At 44.7% G+C, this 20,242-nt stretch overlaps 1 protein-coding gene and 1 pseudogene across 1 annotated transcript in view; one reads left to right on the top strand and one right to left on the bottom strand.

The window, feature by feature from the left end:
- Positions 1–20,242, bottom strand: part of Lmln (leishmanolysin like peptidase) — a 56,483-nt gene that overhangs the window by 13,140 nt on the left and 23,101 nt on the right. Inside the window, exons 8-14 of the mRNA XM_003477118.5 lie at positions 19,302–19,396; positions 16,939–17,056; positions 14,259–14,366; positions 11,627–11,703; positions 8,061–8,171; positions 3,310–3,442; positions 1,987–2,146 (exon numbers count right to left, since the gene is read on the bottom strand). Of these exons, the coding sequence (XP_003477166.4) occupies positions 1,987–2,146; positions 3,310–3,442; positions 8,061–8,171; positions 11,627–11,703; positions 14,259–14,366; positions 16,939–17,056; positions 19,302–19,396 (802 nt within the window). The remainder of the gene's footprint in view (positions 1–1,986; positions 2,147–3,309; positions 3,443–8,060; positions 8,172–11,626; positions 11,704–14,258; positions 14,367–16,938; positions 17,057–19,301; positions 19,397–20,242) is intronic.
- On the top strand, positions 8,486–10,376 carry LOC106029163 (ferritin light chain-like; annotated as a pseudogene).

The raw sequence follows: 20,242 nt of genomic DNA, 5'->3' as shown, positions 1-20,242 counted from the left end.
AGCCTCAGGCCCGACCCTAACCCCTTACTTATTTATTATGCACTGGCCCTGAAACAGAAGTGTGGTTAAAGAGATCATAGGTAGCAAGGTCTGAAACAGTTCAGGATCAAACTCCATCACTGACAGAGCTAGAAATTTCTTCTGCTCAAATGTGGACCCGCTGAGTAGTTAATCTAAAGCCTTTAAGATATTTATTAAATAGGTAAGTGATTGGAGAAAAATGACTAGAAATTCAATTAAATTTGCCATGTTTAAGAATAAATAGGGACTGGAGAGAGAGCTCAATGGCATAACCCCTGCCTGGCAAAAGCCTAAGGTCCTGAGTTTGATTCCCAGGACAAACAAAAAAGAAAAAAGAGAGAGAGAGAGAGAGAAAAAAAAAAAAATAGAAGGGGAGGGGATAAAAAAAAGAATGTAATGACTGATAGTTGAGAAGTTTAGCAATCTAACTAAGCCACTCAGCAGGGGCCCTGGGTCCTCACTCTGTAAACATTCTCAGCCTGTGCAAGAAGAGGGCAAGGAGATGGTGCGTGCTGCACCCCGCAAGGGGCAGGTACCCTGCCTGCAGTGTAAGGGAGGAAGAGGCCTGCTCTCCCCAGCTTTTGCTCTTGCTGCTTTTGCTGCCCTCTGCATGCCAGCCTGCCTTGGAGCCAGCTGGTTAAGGACTGAAACCTCCATAAACTACAGGCTAACTTGGGGTGTCAGGTGTTTTATCCCAGCAACGAGAGAAAAGTAACCAAGAGATGTGTTATGCACTTGCACCAACTCCCCAGGATGAATGTAATCATTTAGTACAAACATGGACTAATAAAAACTTTAAAAATAATAAAAGGTCAAAACAAATCCATGGAAATTTAAAATTTAAATGATCTAGTTTGTAACATACTATGGAATAAGCTAGAAGGGAAGACCAGTTTTAAAAATCTTAAAGGAGAGATAAAGCAATTACTGTTTTTTGGGAGGAGGGGTGCTGCAGTAGGGAGGACTGAACCCAGGACTTTCAACTGAACTGCACCCCATCCTTTGTTCTTATTTTTGTATTCTGAGACAGGGACTCAAGTCATAAAACCATCAAGGCTAGGCTCGAACTTGTGGCCCCAGCCTCATCCTCCCAGAATGCTGGGACTACAGGCATGTGCCACCACAGCCACTTGATCTGCTTTTTATTACTGTGTCAAATCTGAAAGTATTTCTGCTTATAGCGTAACTACTAGGAGCTACAGCTATCATTACAGAATATGCAGTGGCCACTGTTTAGGGCTTTTATGTCCTTTTCAATAACATGAATCAGAGCAAACAAAAGACCCGGCAGCACAGCTTACTGGCCACCAGAATACAGGATTATCTGTGATCGGAAGGCTGTTGTCGTATTTCTAAGTGACATAAACATACACGGCCCAAGGGGCTGGGGATTTAGCTCAGCGGCATAAGCGCCTGCCTTGCAAGCAGGCAGCTGTGAGTTCGATCCCCGGTACCGGTAAAAAGGAAAAAGACAAAAAAAAAAAAAAAAAAAAACATACAGGGCCCAGAAGAGGGAAAGGGTTATCTGTGGTGTTTTAATAAAAAGACCCCTGTGCTGAAGGACCTTGCATTGACACCAATCAACTATGTTCCTCAGAGTCCGGTCACTCACAGTGAAAAACAGGCACAGCTTCCTTACATGTCTTGAAGACGTTCAGAAAAATAAAATGAGAAGTAACAAAAGTGCCTCCTAGGTGCGGAGCCATGCGGTGTGCGGTGAGGCCTGGGATCTCCAAGTGCCACAGCCCTGTGTGTCCTCCCCAGCACTTTCAGAGTTTCAGTCGTGGCCCTAAGCAAGCTAGGTCTACATCAGGTCCCGCTGCACAGGTGCCGGTCAGGCAGGCAGGCGCCAGCAGCTTCTCTAAGGCAGGCAGTGGGCCTGAACACCTGGCGCCCCATGGGGACGTGCTGGTGATGCGCGTGTTTCCTATGCCCACGTGTGCAACATGCTCTCACACCGCTGACCTGGCTGATTCTCCAGGATTCTGCAGTCTGAGCTGCGCTGATACTCGCCGCTTGAATGCCAGCTGAATTCCTGGCTGAAAGGGCAGTAGTCGGCGATCTCCACCGAGCCGCCGTAGTGCGGCAGGTCTTCCGTGGGGACCCCGGCAAGCTCGTCGAAGTACTGCAGAGAAGGAGACAAAGTGTGGGGTCCATGGACAGCTGATAGCACCCTCGACTGCTGCCAGGTCCAAGACTTTGATCTGGTTCCCATCAGAGACTCCATAACACTGAGACAGAACATGCCACCCTATGGGTGTTTTGAGGTTGCTATAATTTCAGAAATACCCAGAGTAATTAAGTAAGTCTACCTTATCCATTAGGATGACAAATTTGATTAATGTTTTAAAAGGATGAAACAATTTAAATGAATGAAAGGGAGAATTTTAAGTTGATAAAACATAAAGCTAATGCCCAGAGTTAAGATGCTATAAAGATAAAAGATGTGACGATGTAAGCATATACAGTGCCAGCTACTGGGGAGGCTGAGGCAGGAGGATCAACTGAGCACAGCCTGGGCAACGCAGTGAGACCCTGACTCAAATAAATAATTAAACAAACAAACGTTTTTAGGAGACTTAATAGATGTGCAATTTTGACAATCTTGAAAAAGTAAAAACTGGGATAATACAGGATTACATTTACAATATACTTTGAATAGTAAAGGGTCAAGGTATCATTATTTTGCTTCTAGAGATTCTTCTCACTTATTAAAAAGATTTCACATTTCATACCGATTTACTGAGTTGTACTACCACACTTGGAAATGTGCGGTCACACCCTGGCGTCTGAGGCATTCAGTGAGGCCATAAACATGTAGAGGAGCCCAGTGGCTGTAAGGAAATGGAGGAATTCCTCACCTTTTTCTAACTCGGAAAGCACATAGGGCCTTTGGTTCTCAAAGGCTTATAAGTAGTAGCACACAGTGGCCATCCCTGTAATCCCAACACTCCCAAGAGGCTGAGGCAGGATGATCACAAATTCCAGCCTGCCTTGGGCAATATAGTGATTTAGAAATAGAAAATAAAACCAAGTGTGGGAGTGGACACCTGTAATCCCAACACTTGGGAGGCTGAGGCAGGAGGATCCCCATGAGTTCAAGGTCACCCTGAACTACCTAGTGAGACAGTCTCACTAAATAAATAAACAAATAAAACAGAAAATAAGAAAGGAGCTGAGGATATAAGGCCCCAAGTTCAATTCCTAGTGTAATACATAAACACACACACAGAATGGAAAATACTTTTTAAAAACTGATTCTTAAAACTGTGGTAGAACGAGTGTTACCTGGTACTCTGGTGGCAATGGCTGAGGGAACTTCTGCAAATTGCACACGGCCACGGCCCTCTGGTCCTGCCTGCAGGTCAGCTGCAGCGGGTTGCTCCTGAGCGTGTCACAGTAAGGGCTCAGCACCTGCCCCCTACACACAAAGGCACGAACCGCAACGTGAAATGCGGGAAAAGCTCACAGGCCTATTGTCAAGTTCATCTTTTCTATTACAGTCTCAATATAGTATATTCGATAGTGTATAGTAAACTGCTGAATTGGGCAATAAAGCTTTCTTTTCTTTTTGAGACAGGGTCTCACGATACAGTTCAAGTTGGTCTTGAACTCACTATATAGCCCAGACTAGCCTTGAAGTCACGGTGATCTTCTCACCTCAGCTTCCCCAATGCTGGGATTATAGTCATGTCCCACCGTGCCTGATTTATAGTTATTTTTCAAAAAGCAAAAGAAAACGCTTTATTTAGATGTGAAAGCTCAATGCTACAGGCATGCAAACTGCAGTTTTCCTGAATAAAATCCTATTTATCTTTTTCCTCTTCTTTTGCAGGGTAGTAAAGTAGTAACACTGTCCTATAGATTTGTTTTGTGTGTTTAATGCCAATGAATGAAATTTCAGCTTGTGGATTAAAAATCTAATCTTCAGTTAAGAAATGTAGTCTCGGAAGGAGAGGGTTGTGATGTGTCCTGTGGCTACTCAGAGAGAATTTTTTTTCCTATGCCATAATCTATCTTAAAGAATTTGACAGGTGGGGCTGGGGATTTAGCTCAGCGGCATAAGCACCTGCCTTGCAAGCAGGCAGTCCAGAGTTCGATCCCCGGTACCAATAAAAAGAAAACGACAAAAAAAAAAAAAAAAAAAAAAAGAATTTGACAGGCCAGGTGCAGCGGTGCATCACTGTCATCCCAGTACTCAGGAGGCTGAGACAGAAGGTTCTCTGTATGCAGCCAGTTTGGGCTACACGGCGAGTTCAAAACCAGCCTGAACTACACAGTGAGACCCTATCTCAAAAGCAACCACAAAAAGAATTCAATCTGACAACTTGTTAAAAATATCTACAAGAAAATTAATTTTGCATTCCTGAAATTATAAAGATTACGTAACTAGTCCTAATGTTAACAGTTTGTTCTGTTCTCTATTAAACCTATTCTTGGAAGTATAATTTGAAAAACAGGATCTCAGAAATTCTAAAAAGACAATCAAGATGTATGGCATTAAAATACCTTCAAACAAACCAGTAATTTTAATTAGCCATTAAATTGCTGTTTTTTGTTTCATTTTCTCGTTACTGGTTCTTTTTCTTTGTTGAGACAGACTCCCACTTTGTAGTACAGACTGGCCTTGAACTCACTATATAGCTCAGGTTCCCTTTAAACTCTCAAAGATCCTCCTACCTCAGCCTCCCAAGTGCTGGAATGACAAGCATTTACCATCATCCCTGGCTCAAACTGGTAGTGTATAATAACAGTTACACTACTGTCATAATAGGAATGTTATAAATGAGTATCAGCATTCCTAAACCATCGAAATCCCAATAAGAGGACCTATAAACTTCCAACAGAGTCACTAGTTACTGGGATCGAACTCGTGACTTCGCACTTTCCAGGCAGATGCTTATGCTACTGAGCTAAATCCCTGGCCTGACTTCTTCTTTTCTTTTTTCCAGTTCTAGGGAAGGAACCCAGGGTCTCAAGTACGTTACACAAATGCTCCATCACTGAGCTGCATCTAGCCCATTTCTATAAAATAAAGTGTTACCAGAGCACAGGCATCTCCGTTTATGTCTCCCACTATCCAAAAGCAGAGTTTGAACAAACTGTAACTCCTAAACCCTAAACCCTAGCTGTTTTTTAATCAATAAAAGTCTGCTCACCATTGGCTTCAGACTCAAAGGACAGCAGACTAGCAGGGCATGATGGCACAAACCTGTAGCCATAGCACTCAAGAGGGTGAGGCAGGAGGATCACGAGCATTAGAGGCCAGATAGGAGTAGACAGTGAGGTTAAGACCAGCATGAATTACATAGTGAGATCTTGCCTCAAAAAAAAAAAAAAAAAAAAAAAAAACAACCTAAAAACACAAGATTACATCAACTAACCAGAAAAAGCATTTGAAAAAAGTCGACATCCATTCATGATAAACTCTATAAAAAACAGGAATAGAGAACTTTCTCAATTTGATAGAGAATGGACAAAAATAATCTAAAGCAAACCTTGTAGAAAAAAAAATCAATGTTTTCTTTTATTGAAAAATTTAACATAGTAGAGATATCAGTTCTCCTCAGATATATGGGGTTAATGCAATTCTTATAATCCCAGCAAGATTTGTTTTTGACACACGGATAAGAATACTTTTATACAGTAAGACGAAGAACCGAAAGAGCCAAAAACTTTTTGAAAAAGAATAAAGCAGAATGACCTGAGCACTGTGGTGCATGTCTGTAATCAGCACTCAGGAAGCTGAGCAAGAGGATTGCTGCAAGTTCGAGGCCAGCCCGGGCTACAAAGTGAGCTCAAGGCCAGCCTGAACTGCACAGGGAGACCCTGTCTCAACAACACACACACAAAAAAAACAGGAGGAATCAATCTCAGTCTACCAATTTCAAGACTTGTTCATGCTGGAGTGATCAAGTGCCGTGCTAGCAGAGACGAACGAACCTAGGGACCCGTGAACAGAGCAAGCCCCCCAGAAAGAGGCCCACCCATCCACCTGACCTTTGGGGACAGTGGCACAAAGGCCACTCGAAAGACAGTGGACAGCCTTCTCAGCAGCCAGCACCCACACAGTATAGGTGAACCAGTGGTGCCTGACCTTGTACAAAAGCAGCTCAAAGGGACCACAGACTCAAAGATAAAGTGTGAGACTATAACACCTTTTCTCAGTGGTGCTAGAAATAGAACCAGCACCTCGTACAATGCTAGGTAAGGCCCTCGGACTGAGCTATACCCTCAGCCTAGTATAAACTTGGGGAAAACACCTGAGAAAAATTTTGAGGTCTAGGAGGGCTTGCCCAAGAGTTATGAGACTTCACACTAAAACTTAATTCAGCTGGATGTGCCAATACACACCTGTAATCCTAGCATTTGGGAGGATGAGGCAGAAAGATGGCAAGTTCTAGAGCAGCCTGGGGCACAAAGCAAGACACTTTTAAAAGAATAATGCTCATAAAGCACAAATTGGTAATTTGGATATCATTAAAACTAAAAACAATTGCCTTACAAAAGCCCCTAGTGAGAAGATAAAAAGACATGTTATAGGCTAGGAGAAAATACTTGCAAAACCACCTATCTGAGACAGGCATGGTGGTGCATACCTATAATCCCTACTACTCAGGAGACTGAGGCAGGAGAATCAAAAGTTTGAACTCAGCCTGGGCAACTCAGCAAGACCCCTGTTCAAACATAAAAAGTAAAAAGGAATTCAGATGTAGCTCAGTGGTAACACACAGCCAGGTCCAATGCGTGTGTACGCGCATACACATAACAAGGATTGGGGATATGTAGAGAATGTATAGGACTGGGGATTTAGCTCACTGGCCAAGGGCTTCCCTAATAAGTATGAGGTCCCGAGTTCGATCCCTGGTTCCAAAAACAAACCAACAACAACAAAAAACACACAAGAATATATAGAAACATTCAAAACATATAAAAACCAAATAATCCAATTAGAAAAGTGGCTTAACTCATGAAGACACAATTCACCAAAGAGGACAGAAGGCAGGAAAATAAGCACGAGAAAAGCTGTTTAACCACAATAACCTTTAGGGAAATGCAAATTAAAAATCACAGGAAAATCTCACTGAGTTCCTATGCGACAAGCTAAAGTAAATACACCAGATGCTGGGAAGGCGTGAAGAGAACCTCCATGCTGCATCGCCGCCGAACACAGAATGGCACAGCATTTAGGAAAAACCGTCTGGGAGGTTTCTTACAAACTGAACCAGAGCTAAGGATGGGCCAGCTGCCTCCCAGATATTTCTCCTGTTGGAATGAAGATTTATGGTCACATGAAAGCCTGGACACAAATGTCTTTAGCTATGTCATTCGCAATAGCCCAGAGCTGGAAATCACCCAGATATCCTCCAGTGTGTGAATGTTCAAACCAAGCGTGGTCAGCCGTGCAGTGAGTGGAGTATTACTCAGCTGTAAAGAGTTCTTTGTTACTGAGTGAAACGAGGCAATATCAGTTTACATCCAATATTTATACCCAGCTTGAAACGTCTATGGCATTTCTGAAATGATGAAATTACAGAGACAGAGAATAAGGGATGGTTTCCAGGTGCCAAAGAGAGGTGGGCTGAGGGGAAATGGGTGTGGTACAAAGGGACAATGTGATTGGCTACTTCTGGATCTGACTGATCAATGTCAGTGTCCCAGGAGTGTTGCTGCGTGACAGCTTTGCAAAATGTTACCTATCAGGAAGATCAATGTGCTGAGATATGTTTATGTACTTAGATGTATTTAACATTTTATTTTGAGAGCATTGTTGTAAAAAACACAGATTCCCTATGCTCTCTGAATGTGTGCCCTTATTTACAATGTCCATCCCAAACTTCACTACTGTCTGCATTTTTAAATACAGGCATGCACCAGCAGCACTCAGGAAGCTGAGGCAGCAGGATCACTGTGATCAAGGTCGGCCTGAGTTACACAGAAAGACTGTGTAAAAAAAAAACAAGAAAGGTAGTTTCCGATGAAGAACCAAATCATAGATGGGCTGCATAATGAGGCCCTGGGTGGAGCGGTGCGCTCACCTCTGCCTCTGCTGGCCCATCCAGAACTTGCAGCTCTTGGTCACGAAGTCGCAGCCCATGCCCTGGCCCCAGTCCAGCTTCTCAGCCATGCTGTAGTTCGCTCTATACCACCTGTGGAGACAATTTGAACAGAGCACTGTCATCACTGTCATTATAAAAACAAGCTGAGGGCAGTGGTGCACACTTGTGCTTCCAGCCCTCTGGAGGCTGATGCAGAAAAGGTCTCGAGTTCAAGGCCAGCAGGGGCTACACAGAAACACACAGTCTCAAACAGTAAGAATAAATAAATAAATACAAGTTCAGGTACAGATCACCAATCTCAACAAGTCAGTCAGGACCTTTTATAGGACTCGGGGGCCACGGCCACAGTGAGCGTCCGCAAAGCCCCTCCACAGAGAGGGTGCTGCCAGTCGGCCCACGGGGGGATGGCGTGGGACGACAAGCAGGCCCACGTGAAGGACACCCGCCTGCACTCAAGGCAACACGCATACGCTCCCACCGCAGTGCTCAAAAGGCAGACGCTACGGAGCAGGACCTGGATGGGATGTGAGGCAAGGGAGATGAGGACTTGCAGAGAGAGGGCGAGGACGCAGCAGGGTGGCCAGTGGAGACCGCACACAGAGCAGCAGGCTCCTGCTCTTCATCCTTGGTTTTGTGACCTCCTGTCAATAATGACCTGCCTGCCACTCAATGTTACAGCAGTACTGCAGGACAGATGGACGCTATATGAGATACTTTTTTTTTTTTGTCTTTTTCCTTTTTATCGGTGCCGGGGATCGAACTCACGACTGCCTGCTTGCAAGGCAGGCGCTTATGCCGCTGAGCTAAATCCCCAGTTCCTATGCGATACTTTTTAAATGTTCTGATTCCAGAAAAAAGAAAACATTCCATTTCCTGCGGACGTTAACCAAAGGCAATGTACCTACTTTTGTTATTTTTTTTCCTTCTTTTTTTGGATCTGGGTTGGGATTCAAGCCTTGCACATGCTGCGAAACTGCTCAGCCATGAGCCACATCCCAAGCTTTTATTGTTTTGAGATGGGGTACCCGGGTTGACCTCCAACGTGTGGTCCTCCTGCCTCAGCCTGCCAGGCAGCTGGGACTGCAGGTGCGCACCACTACACTGGCTGGCTAGTTTTTCTCTCAGAGACAAGCAAGATTAACTTTAGAACTTTTGGCTTTGCAAAAGTTCTAAAGGAGGCAGCGCGTCCAGAGGTCCCACGGATCTGTCTCTTGCTTCAACAGTGTTTGGATGGAACAGACCCGGGGACTCCTTTTTTTTCATCTCCCATCCACTTTCCAGGTACAAATTTTGGGACCATCTTCTTGACATCTGCCATTCTTTTGTGGGTAGCTCCTTCCCGCTGATCAGCCACGACCTCTCAGATTCGTCAGCATTATTCCACCACGGCGGAGGCTGCTGCTAACCGCTTGGTGAACCTGCACTTGCAGGCCTCCTACACCCACCTCTCTCTGGGCTACTATTTCGATCGCAACGATGTGGCTTTGGCGGGCGTGGGCCATTTCTTCCATAAGCTGGCCAAGCAGAAACATGAGGGAGCCAAGCATCTCCTGAAAATGCAAAATCAGCGCGGTGGCAGCACGCTCTTCCAGGACGTGCAGAAGCCTCCTGAGGATGAGTGGGGTAAAACCCTGGATGCTATGGAAGTGGCCCTGACCCTGGAGAAGAGCCTGAACCAAGCTCTCCTGGATCTTCATGCCTTGGGCTCTGCCAAGACAGAGCCCCATGTCTGTGATTTTCTGGAGAACCACTTCCTAGATGAGGAAGTGAAGCTCATCAAGAAGACGGTGACCACCTCACTAACCTCCGCAGGCTAGACGGTCCCCAGGCTGGGCTGGACGAGTACCTCTTTGAAGGGCTCACCCGTAAGCACGACTAGGAGGCCCCAGAGCCTGGCAGTCTCTGAGCCTGCATCACTGGCATCAGGGCTTTGGCTGAACCCTCTCCCTCCAGCCACTAGGCAGTTTTTTCTTTGGAGTCCCCTCCCAAATCTTGGACCCAATAAATAAATAAATAAATAAAGCCTTCCACAGCAAAAAAAAAAAAAAAAAAAAAGTTCTAAAGGATATAAACAGTTTATTACCTCTCTGTATTGTATCTTGTCCCTTTAGTAAACAAAAACACAGGTGCTAAGGAATGGCAGGAATCATCCTATCCATTCTTCTTCCTACCAAATCGACTAAAAGCAGAAACAGGTGATGTGGTCCTTCCAAACCTCAGCTTTCAAGAATAGAGCTCTCGGGGCTGGGGATTTAGCTCAGGGGCATAAGCGCCTGCCTTGCAAGCAGACAGTTGTGAGTTTGATCCCCGGTACCGATAAAAAGGAAAAAGACAAAAAGACAAAAAAAAAAAAAAAAAAGAATAGAGCTCTCACTGAGAAGCTGAAGAAAGGCACTGGAGCTCTAACACCTAGGGCCTGCGCTGTGTTCAGATGTGGGACGCTAACAGGTGCCCACCCACTGCACACCAGCAATCAGCTTAGCAGTGCTGACCGAAGTGCTGGCTCCGAGGACACAGGCTGGCCAGCCTTAAGGGTCCCTGCAAACGACCAGTGTGCAGTGCCCATCCACTTTCTCCCCTGCACTGGGTGCACCACACATCCGGGACCCCTGGGCACCCTGGCTTGCCTGCCCTCACTGGGAGACCACAGTGAATGAATGAACTCACATCCTGCACCCTGCTAACCTAGTGTGAAGGTGCACCATGAAAAGATGGTAAGTGTGCTGAGTGTCAGGAGAGGGGGGATCCCGGGATCAGGGTCTGCAGGTTTTCCAACCAGTGCTTTGACTGGAGCCCTGCTGGGTAGACACCAGAGCGCCAAGGGGTGGACAGGTTTCTGAGTGCACCGAGATATCCGAGAGAGGTGGCTCTTGGATAACACTTGTTCCTCTCAAAATCAACAGGATAAAGGACTGCACTGCAGGTACTCATGAGTACTGCCCCCAAGACTCCTCTGTCTCCAGAGTCATTTTGTTTTGATTTGGTTTGAGAGAGGATCTCGCTACATAGCCCAGGCTGACCTCTAAGTCATGGCAATCCTGGCAACCCATGGAAATCCTGGCAATCTTCCTGACCCAGTCTTCCAAGTGCTGGGACCACCATGCCTGGCTAAGCGTGCTTATACAGGATGCCCAGGCTCAGTGTGGAGTCAAAAGGGCCAAGTGATGCACTGAGGATTTCCGTGTCTTAACGTAGTTAGGGCTCCTAAATGCTACAAGATGTCACCTCCAGTCACATTTCACACATACAGGGACTATGTCAAAAACACAAGTTAGCAAGGGGCTATGCTGGGGTTAAGTATGTGTAGAACTGTGGGTTTGTGCATGCCCATATCTACTTTATTTTTTAAATCAAGACTTACCGAGCAGTTACAATGCACACCTATAATCCCAGCACTCGGGAGGCTGAGGCAGGAGGATCGATGTGAGTTGGGAGGCCAGCCTGGCCTACAAAGTGAGTTCAAGGCCAGCCTGAACTACATAGCAAGACCCTCAAAAAGACAAAGAATTATAACAATTCATGTCACATTCTCACAGCTTTCTTACCCGGTGTCCTCCATTAATGCCAAAGTGATTCGGGAGAGGACCCGGTTCTGGGTGTGAGACCCTGTCATCGCTTCGTTCTGAAAAACACCAACAGACTCTAGTTAGAAGAGGGCTCGACAATTCCCATCTAACATCTGTCAAGTGAGAGGCTGACAAAGCATTCACTTCAAAGTGGCAAAGTAAAGCCAGGCGTGGTGGCACATGCCTGTAATCCCCAGACTCAGGAGGCTGAGGCAGGAGGCTCACCATCAGTTTGAAATCAATCTGGGCTACATATAAGAGACACTATCTCAAAACAAAAGAAACACACAATCAAAAAACATAAAAAAGCCTTCTTTAAAATGCCTAGACTGAAACTTCCAATGGAACCTCTTTTCAGCCTCAAACGCATCTAATCAGCTAACAATCCTCCTAGAATGGTGGCCAAGCAGCACCTAGGACCTTACGATGAGAATGAAGACAAGACACAGAGCCAGAAGTTCTCCTGGGAAAGTATCACACCCTCCAGGCAAAGTACAGTGAGGTGGCCGCCCAGGTAATTTGCAGTCACCAGAATGGACTACCTGAATTACACGGAACTGTAACCCAAACTTTATATTCGTGATAGCATATGAGCTAATAACAAAACACATAATGACAGAACCTGGATCAAACAAAGGGTTTATTTACATGAGGGACCTGAAGTACCACTGAGGTCTACTACAGTCTACTAGAGTTTTTTTTTTTTTTTTTTTGTCTTTTTCCGTTTTATCGGTACCGGGGATCGAACTCACGACTGCCTGCTTGCAAGGCAGGTGCTTATGCTGCTGAGCTAAAACCCCAGCCCATCTACTAGAGTTTTAATCTGTATCACAAAGTTTCTACCTATAGGGGAGGCTTCCTCTGCCTCCTACAGAAGCAAACCTCATCTTTAAACAGCTCTAATTATTCTTCAAATATTCATATTGAACACTGAATAGACAGTTCAAGTACTTTAATCCTGTTCATTAAATCAAGTAATTCACCAGGCATAGTAGCATGCCTATGCTACTATACCCAGCGCTCGGGAGGCTGAGATGCTCGGGAGGCTGAGAAGGAGGATCGTCACAAGTTAGAGGCCAGCCTGAACTACAAAGTGAGACCTTGTCTCAATAAAAATAAAACAAAATAAATAACCAAGCACCCTCCAACATAAAACAAGTCACAAGTAATTCAAGAATACAAAGCTGATTTCAAGACAAAGAAGAAATAAAATTACTTATCGTCTACTAAGAAATACACAAATTTTCACTCTGGCCAATCTAAAACGTGATGAAGGATATCACCTGCAAAATCCCTTTTAAAAATGCAACAGAAACTCCCATGGGAGGAGTACATGCATGTACATTCTCTGATTTTCTACATCTCTGTGTTACGCTGTGGTCACCTAGATCAAGACAGTAAACACAAGGATTAATGTCACGCTCTTTTTCATTTTTTGAGACAGGGTTTCACTATGAAGCCCAGATTGACCTTGAACTCACAGAATCCTCCTGAGTGCTGGGATCTCAGATGTGCACCACCACGCCTTGTTTAGTCTCACTCTTTGTGTAATAATGTTTTTAGAGACAGGGTCTTGCCGAAGCCCGGGCTGGCCTCAGGTTCATGGCAAGTCTTCTGCCTCAGACTCCTCAGTGCTGGTGCTATAGGAGTGTGCCACCAAGCCTGGCTCTTTTCATAATTTTACTGCCCTTAGTCAGGATGCATGTGTGTTACAACTACCTAATTACCTAAACCTCTTAACAAGGAATACATATACCCACACACAGACACTACTTAGAAATCCCCACTTTGAAGGATTTATTCTTTCTATATAATCAAATGTGACCTTGGTTAACTATCTAGAAAGTTCTACTGCCCTTTAATCTAATAAAGAAAGTTCTACTGCCGGGTTACCAAGCAGTGGCACAGAGTATAGAAAGGTCTCTCCTGAACACCAGGTGTTGGCCACAGTCTGGGAGGCCCTGTGGCTATTACCAAGGTCACAGCTGTTGTACAGGAAGTGGTGCGGCCTGGACTTCTGCACTGAGCAACAGGAGGAGGAGGAGAGGCCCAGATGACAGCCCAGAGACTGCAGTCAGCCTCCAGGGCCTGCTCCCTAACACCCCAATCAGGGGACCCTTTACCAAAGGCAGACTTTCTGATCTTGCAAGTTTGTTTAGCTGACCCTTAGAACATCCACAGATATGAGCTGGCCTTGAACTTGCAGTGATCCTTCTGCCTCAGCCTCCTGATTGCTGGAATTACAGCCCTCGAAGGCATGGCAGATGTTCATTTGGATTACATTTGGAAAGTAAGCTGGGCATGGTAGTGCATAGCTGGAAATACCAGCACTTAGAACACGGAGGCAGGGGGATCCCTGTGATTTCTAGGCCAGCCTGGGCTACATACTGAGCTAGAGGCCAGCCTGAACTAGTGACAGCCTGTCTCAAAACAACAAAAATCAATCAATCTATCTATCTATCTATCGATCGATCTATCTGGAAATTAGATCTGGAGAGGTAAAGGGGGCTTAATTTCTTAGTTTATAATTTATGCAATAACTTTTGGCATGAGAATAATTCACTTTTACAATAAAAAAGAAAAACCCAGTAAAATTTAACAATAAGCTGACCTCTAGCAGCCGTTTCTCCCAGTGGTTAAGCTCTGTGCCCATGCCGCCTTGATTCTCAAGCTCCATCCCTTCCAGCAGCGGACAACTAAAATGTTTTCGTGCTTCATCCTAAAAGAAAAAGAAGTATAAATCCCTCAAAGGACAAGGGAAACTTTTTGTCACCTGGATGTAATAAACATTAGAGAATTATTGTGGTGAGGAGAGAGGGCTCCCTTTTTAAATACACTTTGTAACAGAGTTAAATACAATATTTTGAAGGTGTCACATGCCTCTCTACTAGGCAGCTACAATTTGTCCTAACCCTTCCTCTCTAGGAAGTGGAAGTTACAATTGTACACCATCTACGCTTCCATGTACAGCATCCTTGCCAGCTCAGGCTACGCTCAGTCCGCTCACAGCCCCCATTCTGACAGGTGACAGTGTCATTTCAGACTTAATACAGTGATACAGGACATTTTTATATTATTGTTGAACATTTTTTTTAATTAATTGAGAAATGTCAATTCAAAATTCTTTGTCTCTTTTTTTTTTTTTTTGCTTTTAAATAGTACTGGGATTGAACCCAGAGCTGCTCTATTACAGAGCCCTTTTTATTACATACAGCCCTTTTTTTCGAGACAGGATTTCATGCAGTTCAGGCTGGCCTTGAACTCACCTCGTAGTCCAGGCTGGCCTCAAACTCGAGGTGATCCTCCTGCCTCAACCTCCTGAGTGCTGGGATTACAGGCATACGCCACCACACCTGGCAGGACTCTCTTTTCTTTCAACGTTTTTTATTTATCTCAGCACTCATTAGGCTGGAGGAGTCACTGTGAGTTCACTATACAGTAAGACCTTATCTCTCAAACATTAGACCAAACCAAAGCAAACCAAACCCAAACATTCTCATCTGACTTTGATGTCTGGTCTTTTGGGAAGTTTGGAAGTATTCCTCCTCTTTAATTTGCTGGAGAAGTTTGAGGAGGACTGGTATGCTACCTCACCTGGCTGCTTCACCTTCAATGTAGTTACTCAGCGCTGTACATTTCCCCGGAATTAGGGAAATTACTTTTGCTACATAAGCTTCAGAATGCTGTATTTCACTTTGGTCTCAAGGTACTAAATTTCCTATTTATCTATCTTTTTATTTATGGTGAGACTAGAACCCAGGGGCTCATGTAATTTATGCAAGCACTCTGACACCCTCAGCACCTCCTTTAATTTCTTCACTAGGAACATGTTATTTAAGTTTCATGTATTTTTGAAATGTCTGTTGTTGGCAATTCCTCCTGTTACACCACTGTGGCTGGAACTTTTTGTTTTTGTTTCTGTTTTGGAGACACAGTCTCACTATGTAGCACAGACCAGCTTTGAGCTCACGGTGACTCCCTGTCTCGGCCTCCTGAGTGCTGGGAGGACAGGTGTGTACCACCGCACCCGGCAATTTCCATCGTGTTAGGTCTTGTTCGGTCTCTCACAGGTGACTGCTCTAGAACACGCCCCTTGCCCTTAGAAGAATGTGGTTCCACTGCACTGGATGGCCGCTCTGTGCACGTCTGTTGGTCCACCTGGCCTAAGTGTCATTCCAGCTCAGGTTTCCTTGCGCATATCTGTCTGTGAGCTGGCGATACACCCGCTGCTGATGGCACTCAAAGGTCCCCTTGCACTCCCGTGCTGCAGCCGACCTCTCCCTTCACGTCCACAGTATCTGTCTGCTATGTCCAGGTCCCCTGCCACTGGGCCTCTACACCTTGTGCCTGTTGCATCTGCTTGATGAGCTGACCCCTGTCCTTACACAATGCCCTCACTGTCCTACTTACCATTTTAGACTTGACATCTTTTTGGTCTGAAGTGAGGGCAGCCAGCCCTCCTGTCTCAGAACAACTTTAATGCTGGGACAGATAACCTGCTCTTATCATGAAGTAGTCTTTGCAGGGGAAAAACAAAGTATTTGGTGGAAGACAATTGCTCCCTGAGCTGTCAGTTCTTCCGCTGGAGATTTCTAGGGCTGGGGAACTGCAGAGAGCAGAGTGCAAGCTCGGAAGCCAGAGTGCTGTGGGATCAGAGGCGGGAAGGGGTTGGAGCTCTGCGGCAGGGCCAGAGGGATCTGGCGATGGTTAATTCTGTACGGCTGCTGTGCCTGGACTTGGACAAACAGTATTCTGGATAGTTCTGTACAAACACCACTCACTGCGGGGGATCAACATGGAAGTCAATGGGCAGTAAGTAAAAGCAGGTCACCCTCCAAAGGCCACGGCCTCGGACAGAACAGACTGACTGCCGCCAGCAGGAGGTAAGTCTGCCTTCCAGGGCATGTCTCCAGCCTGCTGCCCCCAACCGACCCCCAACTGGCTTCCTGTTGGTTCTTTCTCTTGGACTTTGACAATCCAGACCCTTTGGGGAAATGACTGTCCCCTGTGGATACAGTCCCCACAGTCCTAAGAGACATCGAGACAGAGGCAGTACTACAGCATGGGGGGGTAGGTTGGGACCGAGTCACTGCCAAATCTCTAAATCCAGGGTTCTCTGTTAATGTGGACCTCACAAGGGGCCTAGAGACAACTTCCACCATACTCTAAAACTTCATAAATTTCAAAAAAAAAAAAAAAACCTTTATAAAGTCTCAAACAGTAATGATCAGTAAAGCAAGGCCATGCTGAAGAATACCTCTCAAGACACGAAGACACTCAGTGATACTCACAACAACATGAGGGGTCACGAGAAGATACACATTGTGATGAACTGTCTTATTATCACGGATGTTCCATGACCGCTCCACTTTGCGGACCACTTTATCACTCCACTGATACAACCCAAGACTGCAAGCACAGAATAAGAAGTTATTTTTTGCAAATTCACTACCTCTTTAAAAGCACTGATAAATATATGAAAGTAAACTGGGCATGGTGGTGATGCATGCCTGGAACCCAACACTCAGAAGGCTGAGGCAGGAGGATTGCCTTCTGAGTTTGAGGCCAGCCTGGGGTATATAGTGAGTCGAAGGACAGCCTGAATTATATAGCAAGACTCTGTCTCAAAAAAAGAAAAAAAAAAAAAAAAAAGGTAAAGACAAAGAAACAAATTAATGATCAGGCATGGTGGCTCATGCCTGTAATCCTAGCTCTTGGGAGGCTGAGGTGGGAGGATCCTTGCGAGTTTGAGACCAGCCTGGGATACAAAATGAGCTCACAGCCAGCCTCAACTGCATAGCGAGATCCCGTCTCAAAAAAGACAAAAAAAAAAAAAAAAAGAAAGAAAGAAACAAATTAATGTATTTGAAAACTTAAGTATCCACTTAAAATACTTGATAAGAATTTTCTAATATAATCTTTTCAACAATCCTATGAAATGATAAACACTTCTGTATTTGCAGATAGAGAGCCCTAGGAAGAGGAGTAATTTGTACGTGTTCACATAGCTAATATTAGGCTAAGATAACAAATGTGCTTCTTCTCCCTTGTTTGTGTGCAAAGCTAGGGATGAAACCCAGGACACACGCCAGCTCTCAGTTGCTTCCTTCTGACAAAATTTATTAAATATAATAGAAGCAAAAATCAGACAAAAACAAAACATCCAAAATGTAAGTAAGGAAACTGAACAAAATACTTATTTATTAATTTACTGGGGAATTGTTTAATAATTGCTGTGAAACTGGTTATCCATCTATGGAAGAAGACAAATCCCTATTTCATGATGTTCATAAAAATAAATTCCTGGAAGATGTCAGGAAAATAGCAAGAGTAAGGATCTGAAAATTCTATCCTCCATGAAAGCAATGAGAAAATGAGCTGTGGCTGAACCAACCTTGTGGGAACTCTGGAAATGAACCGAAGGTTTGCAGCAATCTGAGAAGCCTTTACTCATGAAAAATGAAAAAAACAGATCAATCTTGAGACACGGGATGAGGGCCAGGCAAAGCTGGCAGGGAAAGTAGGATTGACCTGTTAATTACAAGATTCTGAACACATGTGCAGCGAGGACTTCTTGTGAGAACTTGAGGTGGTTTTCAACAAGACACCCAGCCCTGACATCAGGCCGAGCAACAGAATCCCAGCACCGCCTCGCTGGACCCAGATGTGGAAGTTCTCTTGGGATGCCTCGAGATTTGGACAGCATAAAAAGACACAGGTGCCACGAGAAACTATGACAGTTTGTCTCACTGTAGCCTGGCCTGTGTCTTCCAGGGTACACTTTTATTTTCTCTCCTCTTTTACTCAGCCCATGCTTACTTTACAGAGAGTTTCTTCCTAACTCTTCACTTACACTTTTTAAACAGTCACTATCTTTTGCTCACTTCATTCCATTCTTTGCTTAAGAGGCAAACAACCAAAAAAAAAAAAAAGGAATCCAACTCCAAACAGAGACAGGAGCACCACAAAACCTGGTAATGTTTATTTAGGGAGCTACTTTTAGAAGTACTCTACCTGCTAGCAATCTCATTAAAACATGTATTATGCCTTTCCTCACCTGCTCTCCAGTGGCATGGAACTTGAAAACCAGCAACTACAATGATGGTTAAAAGTGAACAGGCTGCCCAAGGATTTAGCTCAGTGGCATAAGCACCTGCCTGGAAAGTGTGAGCTCATGAGTTCGATCCCCAAAAAAGAGTGCAAATAGTTACAGTTTCCTTTGACTGATATTTTCTATAAAATTCTTGACAAAATTTTCTGGGCTTTCAAGGCTTGTTAGGCCCTGAATCTCTAGATTACTACTGATGTGCTGTGCTAAAAAAAAAAAAAAAAAAAAAAAATATATATATATATATCAGTTAACAGGCAAAATATTGCCCCATCTGGTTGGTAATTATTAAAAAGTCAAAATAAAAATAAAATAAGAAGCCACAATGTAAGCAATTCCAATTTCCCACAGCCTTTAAGGTAACAAAAGAGGGCTGGCGCTTTGAATAATCACGAGGCTAAATAGCTTGCTTGTTCAAGCTACAATTTCCTGAGTTTAGCTATAAAGAGACTATTATTTATGGCACCTAATGTGCTGGGATGCTCACATTCGAACATGCTAACAGCCCTTCTAAAGGAAAAGAACAAGAATAAAAACAGCAAATACCTGTAATTAAAAGGCGGGAGACCATCTGCAAACCTGGAAGTTAGAGGATTTCCATCTTTATCGTGGTAGAATGCAAAGAGCCCAGCTGAGAAGCCCTGGGAGAAGAAGTCGAAAAGTCTTTAAAGTGCGAAGACGGAGTCTCCCTAGCGGCAGCAGCGAGCAGCTGCTATTGGGAGCAGGCTGGCTCCCCTGGGAAACAGCACCAAGTGTAGCCGGCCTGGCTGCGACCTGCTCGTAGCCTCCAGGTGCACCATGTTAAGGATTTTAACAATGTGACCTAAACACTTTTCATTGAAGTTTTTACAGAATGTACACTTTACGATTATCATCAGTATAAATATTAAAGAACACAGCTATGATGTTTTCAACTCCCCTCTGCTTTTTCAAGTCATCCGGGCCTTCTTCCTTGTTTGAGACCCTATTCAACACCAGTCTGGGACACAGGGCAGGGGCTGAACTGACAGAAGCAGTACACACGATATGCAGCCATGTGGGACACTTGGCTAATAGAAAATCAATGACTGTGATTAAAATTACCAAGAACAAGCTAGGCGCGGAGGCACACAGCTATAGTCCCAGCAGTTGGGAGGCTGAGGCAGGAGGACTGCTGGAGTGTGAGGCCGATGGGGGCCACATCAGTGAGTTCAAGGCTGGCCTGCATTACAGGGAGACCCTGTCTCAAAATACCAAAAACTTTAAAAAGACTATCAAGAATGTATATGTATCTATGTGGTCAAATAGAGGAGAAATCACGTAGCTGATAACTTCCTTTCCTATAACTGCCACTTCCTTCCCACGATGGTTTTCACGGTCATCCAAAGCAGCACGCACCAGAGCTCTGCACAGCTGAGCACGCACTTTCATAGCCCTCTCAGCATCCTTTTCTAAGACAGGAAAACCTGTGTGAAAGTGTGGACACCTACAGCACCACAGTGAGCGTC

Source organism: Cavia porcellus, unplaced genomic scaffold, assembly GCF_034190915.1.
Source record: "Cavia porcellus strain 051 isolate PalLab524CR breed Dunkin Hartley unplaced genomic scaffold, mCavPor4.1 scaffold_14, whole genome shotgun sequence".
Taxonomy (NCBI): domain Eukaryota; kingdom Metazoa; phylum Chordata; class Mammalia; order Rodentia; family Caviidae; genus Cavia; species Cavia porcellus.
This window is presented reverse-complemented; position numbering and strand designations above follow the sequence as displayed.